This window comes from Loxodonta africana, chromosome Y, assembly GCF_030014295.1.
Source record: "Loxodonta africana isolate mLoxAfr1 chromosome Y, mLoxAfr1.hap2, whole genome shotgun sequence".
Lineage (NCBI taxonomy): Eukaryota > Metazoa > Chordata > Mammalia > Proboscidea > Elephantidae > Loxodonta > Loxodonta africana.
In genome coordinates, this window is record NC_087370.1 from 25,600,962 (window position 1) to 25,611,285 (window position 10,324).

Below are 10,324 nucleotides of genomic sequence, written 5' to 3' on the forward strand. Positions count from 1 at the left end.
TCTTCCCGGCGGCTTTTGGCAGAAACACCCTGGGTCCTGGTGATCTGCTTCTGAAAAAATCAGCCATTGAGAACCCTGTGGAGCATAGTTCTACACTGACGAACGTGGGGTCACTGTGAGTTGAACTGGTTAGTTCCCTGGGTAGCTAACATGCTCGGCTGCTAACCAAAAGGTTGGAGGTTCGAGTCCGCCCAGAGGCACCTCGGAAGAAAGGCCTGGCGAACTGCTTCTGAAAAACCAGCCATTGAGAACCCTGTGAGCACAGCTCTACCCTGACACATGTGGGGTCAGCCTGAAGGTGCTGTTAGGATGTCGCACACGTGCCAGCCATTTTGTTATCCCAGTGTGTTTACCCACAGCCCTGGTGGCACAATGGTTAAGTGCCTGGTTGCTAAATGAAAGGTTGACAATTGAAGCTCACCCAGTGGCTCCAAGGCGTGGCAACTTGCTTCCATAAAGATTACAGCCTGGGAAACTCTATGGGGCAGTTCTACTCTGTCCTATGGGGTCCCTATAATTCAGTTGACCCCACAGCACAGAAGAACCATAACAACCTTATCCCAGCAAGGGATCTGAAGTAACTCTGAGACTGTCCTTACAGTCCCCTGGAACACTGGCCATCAACCTAAATACCTTTTCAATAAGGTTTTTGTGTGTTTGTCTTAATGAGCTTTCTGCCCAGTGGTTTAGAGCAGCCAAGGGGTGAGAACCTTTGCAAGCCCTTGGTGAAGGAGTAGAGAACTTTCTATGTGTTCCGTGTGCCCCCTCCAGAAGCCTGCATATCGGGGCCTGAGAAGAACCAACGGGGGCACGCCGAGGCGAGGAGAGAGGGTGGTGAGAAACATGGGTGACTCACAGTGGTTGCTGCACCCTTCTGAGTTTGGAAGGTGCAGCCAGCCCCTGTTGTTGGGGTCTCCTGCCTTTTCTGGGGTGCTGGTGTGAAGCTCAGGATTAATCAGAAACCCTGGAGATCAATGTATCGCTGCCAAGTGCAACTGTGATGATGTTCAGGGTCCCAAACCTTCCCCTTCCCCTACTGGGTGGTCCCCATGGGAGCGCCTGGGAGTAGGGTCCCAGGTCTAGAAGCGAGGAGAGTAGAGGAGGAGTGAGAGGTGAGGAAGGCAGTGATGGGTGAGGACAGGTGGCTGACCCCACAGGAAGCTTGGGATGGGACTGTGTGCAGCTGGTGACACAGCGCCACCGTGTGGTCGGGACAGGGACTGCGCCCAGGGAGCACTTCTGGGAGAAGGCAGGGAGTGATGTAGGGACCGCGGGCCGGGACCACCTGGGAGGTGGGGACCCTGCTGTCACCATGCACAGGTAAGGAAACTGAGGCAAGGCCAGGTGGACTCTGAAAGCTCCTGCCGCGCGGGGCGTGGGACCACAATAAACTGTCTTGGATGCGGACACAGGGCTGCCTGGAGGGTCAGTAACTTTGTGACTCTGCAGCTAAGTCGGACCCTAGTGTTCTCTGCAGGCCCCTGCTTGTCCCAGCGAGAGGGAGAGAGGAGGGAGAGAAGGAGGGAAGAGGGAGAAAGACGGGGCTAGAGGACTGGAGGGAAGGAAGAAGGGAGAACAGGAGGGAGCCCCTGGCCCCGTGTCTGAAGGTGCTCGTAAACACCCACCTCAGAGAACGCCTACCCCCCAGTCCCTCCTGGAGCAGACTGAGGTTGGAAGTGCCTGAACACCCCCCATGTCTTCCAGAGCTCCCATCACACCCTTCCCGTGTCTCAGAGACCCCCCACACCCTCCGCCTGTCTCAGAGACCACCTCAGGCCTCCCCCTGTCTCAGAGACCCCCTCAGGCCCACTCCCCTCAGGCCCTCCCCTTGTCTCAGAGGCCCCCTCAGCCCTCTCCCCTCTCAGAGACCCCCCTCGGCCCTCCCCCCACAAACCCCCTGAGCCCTTCCCCCCTCTCAGAGACCCCCTCCCTCGTCTCCTGTCCAGAGCCCCCGCTGAGCCTCTGCGCACGCCATGGAGCGGTACCTCTCCAAGCCCGACAACGCGACTCTGCAGATGTTGAGCAGTCCGACCATCGCCGTGGTCCTGCCCGTCGTGTACTCTCTGGTGGTGCTGATCAGCATCCCGGGCAACCTCCTGTCGCTGTGGGTGCTGTGCCGCCACATCGGGCCGCGCTCGCCATCCGTCATCTTCATGATCAACCTCAGCCTCACCGACCTGGCGCTGGCCCTGGTGCTTCCCTTTCAAATCTACTATCACTGCAACCGGCACCACTGGGTCTTCGGCGTGCTGCTGTGCAACGTGGTCACCGTGGCCTTCTACGCCAACATGTACTCCAGCATCCTCACCATGACCTGCATCAGCGTGGAGCGCTTCCTGGGCGTCGTGTACCCGCTGTCCGCCGCGCGCTGGCGCCGCCGCCGCTACGCCGTGGCCGCCTGCGCCAGCCTCTGGCTGCTGCTCCTGGCCGCGCTGTCGCCGCTGGCGCGCACCGACCTCACCTACGAGGTGGAGGCGCTGGGCATCATCACCTGCTTCGACGTGCTCAAGTGGACCATGCTGCCCAGCGTGGCCACCTGGGCCGTCTTCCTCTTCACCATCTTCATCGTCCTCTTCCTCATTCCCTTCGTGGTGACCGTGGTCTGCTACACGGCCACCATCCGGAAGCTGCTGCAGACCTCGGGCGGCTACGGGCAGGGCCAGAAGCGGCGCTCTGTGTACCTGGCGGCCGTGGTGCTGCTGGCCTTCGTCACCTGCTTCGCGCCCAACAACTTCGTGCTGCTGGTCCACATGGTCAGCAGGCTCTTCTTCGGCCGCAGCTTCTATCACATCTACAAGCTCACGCTCTGCCTCAGCTGCCTCAACAACTGCCTGGACCCCTTCGTCTACTACTTCGCCTCCAAGGAGTTCCAGCTGCGGATGCGCGCGTACCTGGGCTACCGGGGCCCGCGCGCGGACAGCCTGGACACGCGCCGCGACAGCCTCTTCTCGGCGCGCACGCTGTCGGCGCGCTCTGGCTCCAGCGTGCAGGCCGACTGCCTGGAGGCGGTGGGCAGGGCCTTCCTCCAGAGGCAGGAGAGCGTGTTCTGAGCCCGGACGACAGACGACGTGCCCTCAGAGAGGGCGACGGCACGGCGGGGAACCCGCAACCGAAGCCCCGGAGGTCTGCGGAGCGCCGTGCGGGCGCCGGCGGAGGAGCTGAGTCCGGTCAACAGGGCTTCGAAAACCGCCATTTGGGAAGGGGTCAGAGACCAGCAAAGAAAAGCAAAACATGAGAACGGCGACTGCCTCTGCGGTCTCCTAGGAGACGTGCGTCCCCGAGCTGCCACCCAGCCCTGCCCGCCCTGAGGATTTGCGCTCAGGCTGGCCCAGCTGTCCCTTCCACACTCAGCGCTCCCCGAGGGGTGACTTTCTGCCGGGGGAACGGCCAGGTCGGGAGACGCAGTAGCCCTCTCGGGTCTCCCCGCCCCGCGCCGCGCACTCAAGCCGCACAGGGCCCCCATGTTGGTCTTATCGCGTCACGGGGCAGTCCAGGACCCCCCCCCCGACTCTGGGGCTCCTGGTGCCCTCCCCCCTCCCCCGCAGCACTGTGTCCCCCGCGGAGAGGCCCACAGTGACCCAGCCCGTCCAGGGCCGCGTGGCTGCCCCGGGGCGGAGGGGAGCGCGATGACTCGTAGGTGCGGCCCCTGAACACTCGGAGCCCCGGACCGAGAAGGCCGAGCCTCGTGGGGGCCCAGCCTCGGCAGCGACCACGGGCCGCGGGAGGTAGATGCGCAGCTGGCTTCATGGATCCCCGCCGCCCGTCCCCAGCTCCGTCCCGCCGAAGGCTGTCAGCGCCCTAGGGGGCTGGGCCACAGGGACCCCACCGTGCCGGGTTGGCCGGGCTGCAGCGATTCAAGCAGTTTCCTCGCCAGAGAGCACCGGCGCCACAAAAGGGACCAATGGGCGCCCCCGCAGCAGCCCCAACACCTGCGCTGCCCGGAAGGAGAGGGACCCGTCCCTGCCGAGTCCAAGACGGGGACCCTGCGGGTTCCCAGCTGCAGGGGTGTGGCGGCAACCCAGCAAAGTTTTGGGTACTTTGTAAATCCGCGTGGGGACATGGTGTAAGATTGTGGGATCCCCTGGGGGAGAGCAAGGCAGAGCCTGCAAGGCGAGTGTGTGGAGGGGACAGGTGGGTGAGGGGTTCCGGGACCTCAGGAAGAGGAGCTCCGGGGTCCAGCTCCCCACCCCTGGGCGTGAAAGGCCGCTGGAGAGTGGGCCAGGGTGCTGCCTGCCCTGTCCACCTGTTCACTGCCATGATCGGTTTGTAAGAAAAGCAGAGAAACATTTGCAGTGGGGTAAATGGCAGCCTCTCCAAACTCACGTCCGCCTGGAGCCTGTGAGTATGACCTTTTTTGGAAAAAGGGTCTTTGACAATGGAATTAGGTGAAGGAGTTCCATCAAATTGACAATCAACCCATTGCCGAGGAGTCCATTCCGACTCATAAGGACCCTACAGGACAGAGCAGAACTGCCCCATAGAGTTTCCAATGAGCACCTGGTGGATTCAAACTGCCGACCTCGTGGTTAGCAGCCGTAGTACTTAAGCACTATGCCACCAGGGTTTCCAAAACTGACAACAGCAACATGAAATTTGGGGTGCAGTGAGGTTAAGTGAATGGGGTAGGGATAATTTGGAAAAGGAGGGTTAGCATGCCTGCACAATTCAAAGAATGCCATCAGTGTCACTGAGTCCTACATGTAGAGATTGGTGAGGTGGTGTGTACTTTTCTGTGTAACTTTTCAACAACAACAAATAAAATACAATGTTAAAATGCACGGAAAAAAAAAAAAAGTGAAGGCATTCCAGATGAAGTCATTCTGGACAATCCAAGTGGCCCTAAACCCAATGACAAATGTCCCTATCAGGGATGGAGAAGCAGAGACACAGGAGAGGAGGCCACGAAAACTCAGCCGCTGAGAGCTCTGTGGAGCACAGTTCTACTCCAACACTTGTGGGGTGGCCAGGGGTCGGGGTCATCTTCAGACAGAGGCAGAGATTGGAGTGATGTGGCCACAAACCCAGGAATGCCTGCGGCCACCAGAAGCTGGGAGAGACAAGGAAGGATCCCCCCTAGAGCCTCCGGAGGGAACACAGCCCTGCCCACACCTTGACTTCAGACTTCTGACCTCCAGAGCTGTGAAAGCATAAACATCTATGGTTTTAAACCACTCTGAGTCTGGTGCTTTGTTGCGGCAGCCCCAGGACACTCATAGACATATTTAAGCTCCTTGAAAACCCTGATGGTCAGCAGGCCTAGAGATCTAGGGGGTGATGGGTGGTTGCAGGCTGCCTGCCTCCCCCTGCACTGGCTTTGGGGGTCCTACTTTTTGGGACCCAGTGTCCCCACAGGTCAGGGGAGGCCCTTGGAAGGACAAGACAGGCCTGTGAGGCCGGCATTGGCGACTTGCCGTGAAGGTGCCCTTCAGGACGAGCCACCGGAGACCCCAGACACTCCACAACTCATGGCTGCAGGCTGCGTGGGCCAGCACCCACCTCTGCAAAGCTGCACCTTCACCTCCCTCGGGCGCCATTTTGGAATGACCCTGTGTGGTAGGAAGACCAATTGCCATGGAGTTTTGGAAACAGTGGTAATAGCTGCACCGCAACATGGTGAATGTATTTCCATTGTATTGTAGGTTTAAACGGCAAATGTTTTGTTACAGATTATTTACTACAAAAAAAAAGGAATGGGTTAGAACCATACCTAGTGCCCCAGGCACATTTCAGTGAGGTGCCATCATGCAGACGTGACCGCGTTGTAGAGATAAACGCAAACACAGGAAAGGTTATGAGAACACGCTGCAGTTTGGAATGTTGGCATGGCTTAGAACCAGGTACTTTTCATTCACTTAAGTGTCATAGCAACCCGTGACACGTTAGATGAAGGAGGATGTCATGGAGTGAATTGTGTCCCCCAATAATGTGTGTCAACTTGGCTAGGCCATGATTCCCAGTGTTGTGTGACTGTCCACCATTTTGCCATCTGATGTGATTTTCCTATATGTTGTAAACCCTACCTCTATGATGTTAATAAAGTGGGATTAGCGGCAGTTTTGGGGATGAGACTCAATCTACAAAACTGGATTGTATCTTAAGCCAATCTCTTTTCATTTATAAAAGAGAAGCGAGCAGAGAGACAGGGAAACCTCATACTACCAAAAACAACAGCCAGGAGAATAGCGCATCCTTTGGACCTGGGGTTCCTGCGCAGAGAAGCTCCTAGACCAGGGGACGATTGATGACAAGGACCTTCCCCCAGAGCCGACAGAGAAAGAAAGCCTTCCCCTGGAGCTCATTCCCCGAATTTGGACTTGTAGCCTCCCAGACTGTGAGAGAATAAATTTCTGTTTGTTAAAGCTGTCCACTTGTGGTATTTCTGTTATAGCAGCACTAGATGAGTAAGGCAGAGGACTTGGAAAGTGTCTTTTCTCAATACCTGTCCACCGTACAACGACTACAACGAAAAGCTTTAGTAGACAGGGAAAACAGGGTCCTTCTTCAAAACACCATCAGTGATACCAATCTTAAACCAACAGCAAATCGAATATTAAACAGGGAGAAACAAAAGTGGTGTTCTCTAACCAGCATTCCACAGACCACGAGGTGCTCTGCAAAGTATGGGGCCCCTGGTGAATGAGGAAAAATGCTCAGCACTACCTCGCCTTAGAAAAAAAAAAGTTGCCTTTGAGTCAATCCTAACTCATGGCAGCCCCACAGGTGTCAGAGTAGAACTGTGCTCCACGGGGTTGTTGATACCTGATTTTTCCGGAGGAGATCACCAGGATTTTCTTCCAAGGCACTGCCAGGTGGGCTCGAACCTCCAACCTTTTGCCTAGTAGCTGAGTGATTTTAACTGTCGCACCATTCAGGGACCCCATCTTCCTGCTGGCGTCTGTGAATTTGCCTAGATTGTCAGCTTCAGTGATCTCACTCTGCCTCAATTACCCTCGCTGGACTCTCCTGCAGTCACAGAGGGCGGAATTAATGGGTACATGTGTGTGAACATGTGTGTATGAGTGTGTGTGTAAGGGAATCAAATCTTTGGGTTCCTGTTGTACGACTTGAAGTGGTCCCTGGGTGGTGCAAACAGCTTGTTCTAGACTTTTAACCTAAAGGGTTTGAACACACCCATCAGTGACACAAAAGAAAGGCCTGGCAATGTGCTTCCGAAAAATCCGCCACTGAAGACCCCATGGCTAAGAACTATCTCCCTGGGATCAAACTGACAACAACTGGAAAGTTTACATAAGGAATTTAGGGGACAGTGAGTTTATGTTTATGAGGGAGGAACAACTCAGAAAAGGAGGTGAGAATGGTTGCATAACTTGAAGAAAGTCGTCAACGTCACTAAATTGTACATGTACAAAAACCAAACATGTACGACTGTTGAATTATTGTATGTTCGCTGTGTATACTCTCAACAACAAAATTAACAAAAATTATATATTAAAAAAAATTGTACGGGGCACAGTTCTACTCTGACACACATGGGGTCGCCCTGAGTCAGAATCGACTTGACCGCAATGGGTTTGAAGTTTTTTTGGGGTGGGGTTGCGTGACTTGTCAATGTACACGCCTGCTTCTCTTGTACGTTAAACGCTTTACAGAGAAAGTCTGAAGATTTCATCTCCGGGAGGGAATGTCTTCCTTTGCTGCTGCCGCTCTTCACGGGGAAACCTGCAAAAGCCGGAACCTGGGTAAAGAGAAGGAAAATGCAAATATTTTCCACTAACAGAGAGCGATAGAAAAGTAAAAAGCACCCTGTTAAAGGCGGAAAACTTGTGAGACCCAGAAAAACAAGGCTGTCCCATTGAGTTGCAGCTCTCACACGTTTCACTGCAGTTTTCTGTTTTATTTTATTTATTTTATGTTGTTAGGTGCTGTGACTCATAGCGGCCCTGTGAACAACAGAACGGAACACTGCCCTGTCCTATGCCACCCTCACAATCGTTGCTACGTTTGAGCCCATCGTTGCAGCCACTGTGTCAATCCATCTCGTTGAGGGTCTCCCTCTTCTTCACTGACCCTCTACTTTACCACGCATGATGTCCTTCTCCAGGGTCCGATCCCTCCTGATAACATGTCCCAAGTATGTGAGATGTAGTCTCGCCAACCTCTCTTCTAAAGAGCATCATGGCTGTACTTCTTTCAAGACAGATTTATTCGTTTGTCTGGCAGTCCATGGTATATTTAATATTCTTTGCCAACACCACAACTCACAGGCATCAATTCTTCTTCAGTCTTCCTTATTCATTGTCCAGCTTTCAGAGGCATATGAAGCAATTGAAAACCCATGGCTTGGGTCAGACCCACCTTAGTCCTCCAGTGCCTCCACCACACACCTGAAACCCTGACCTATATTCTGCCAGTTTTTTAACTCGTTTTCAAACACACACACGGGATATTAAAAAGTAGATTCCACATGCTTGCATTTTTCTGCATTTGTTTAACTCTTCAACTTCCAATTTACTTTCAGTTACTCCAAAGATAACTCACCTGTCTTCTGGGATTTATCCCCGGGTGCTTTGTAAAACTTTTATTTTGAAGTCCGTTTTGGACTCACGCAGGTTGTGGAAAGGGTGGCCAGCACCCCAAATGGCGTGAGCCCTCGAGGTCCTGCACCCACCCTGAAGGCCTCCTCATACTCGGAGGTAGCTGTTGTGGTATTCATCGTCCGGGCTTGGGGTCCTCTCCATGTCTTGCCAACAAGGAGGACACCCCCTCCACGTCCGAACCCCCTCCCCCCGTCCTGCCAGCAGGGACCGCCCAACTCTTCACTCCCCAAATCACCCTTGAGGACCTCCCAAATCCACGCCCCCCCCCACTGTAGCTGCGAGGACCACCCCTATATCCGCACCTCCCACCGCACCCACGAGGAACACCCATATTCGTGCCCCTCTACGCGCCCGCAGGGACCACCCCTATATCTGCCCCCAACCGCGCCCGCGGTGACCCCCTCAAAACTGCTCCCCCCACCGTGGCTGCAGAGACCCCTCCCTCATACCTGTCTCCCCACCAGCCCACAGAGAACACCCCTATAGCCGCCACTCCAACCTCTCTCATGGGGACAACCCCATATTTGCCCCCCCACCTGCCCGCGGGGACCACCCCCATATCCGCCCTCCTCCCACCTGCCCGCGGGGACCACCCCCCATATCCCCCCTCCTCCCACCTGCCCGCGGGGACCACCCCCATATCCGCCCTCCTCCCACCTGCCCGCGGGGACCACCCCCCACATCCCCCCTCCTCCCACCTGCCCGCGGGGACCACCCCCCATATCCCCCCTCCTCCCACCTGCCCGCGGGGACCACCCCCATATCCGCCCTCCTCCCACCTGCCCGCGGGGACCACCCCCCCACATCCCCCCTCCTCCCACCTGCCCGCGGGGACCACCCCCCCACATCCCCCCTCCTCCCACCTGCCCGCGGGGACCACCCCCATATCCGCCCTCCTCCCACCTGCCCGCGGGGACCACCCCCCACATCCCCCCTCCTCCCACCTGCCCGCGGGGACCACCCCCCATATCCCCCCTCCTCCCACCTGCCCGCGGGGACCACCCCCATATCCGCCCTCCTCCCACCTGCCCGCGGGGACCACCCCCCCATATCCGCCCTCCTCCCACGTGCCCGCGGGGACCACCCCCCATATCCCCCCTCCTCCCACCTGCCCGCGGGGACCACCCCCATATCCGCCCTCCTCCCACCTGCCCGCGGGGACCACCCCCATATCCGCCCTCCTCCCACCTGCCCGCGGGGACCACCCCCCCATATCCGCCCTCCTCCCACGTGCCCGCGGGGACCACCCCCCATATCCCCCCTCCTCCCACCTGCCCGCGGGGACCACCCCCATATCCGCCCTCCTCCCACCTGCCCGCGGGGACCACCCCCATATCCGCCCTCCTCCCACCTGCCCGCGGGGACCACCCCCATATCCGCCCCTCAGCCGCGCCCGCAGGGCCCCCGCCCACATCCGGACCGACAGAGACGCCCATCCCCACCCCTGTCCTTCCCCCAGCCCATAACCCCGCCCACTGCATGCCCGGAACTTGTTGAGGCGGAGGGGGCGGGCCTTCCGGCGGAAAGGGCGGAACGGTGGCGGAGCCTTTCCCGGATAGGCGGAGGGGCGGAGCTTATGACGGGGCGGGGCTTGACGGGGCAGGGTACGTCCCTCCCCTGCAGCTAGGCGGAGGCCTGCGGTGGCAGGCAGGGGCGGAGCTCCGATTGGAGGCGGGCGGGGGCGGGGCTTATCGGGCGGGACTTGGTCGGGGCGGGGCTTATCGGGACGGGGCCTGTCTGGTGGGTCCGGCCTTGCCCGGCTGGGA

General features: G+C 57.6%; 1 protein-coding gene across 2 annotated transcripts in view; it reads left to right on the forward strand.

Annotated features, from left to right (window-relative positions):
• Window positions 1-4,879, forward strand: part of LOC100656463 (P2Y receptor family member 8) — a 56,566-nt gene extending 51,687 nt beyond the window's left edge. For both annotated transcript variants that reach the window (XM_064278824.1, XM_003422790.3), the window contains one exon: window positions 1,947-4,879. In XM_064278824.1, coding sequence (XP_064134894.1) covers window positions 1,974-3,050 — 1,077 coding nt within the window. In that variant the 5' untranslated portion in view covers window positions 1,947-1,973 and the 3' untranslated portion in view covers window positions 3,051-4,879. The remainder of the gene's footprint in view (window positions 1-1,946) is intronic.
• The last annotated feature ends 5,445 nt before the right edge of the window (window positions 4,880-10,324 follow it).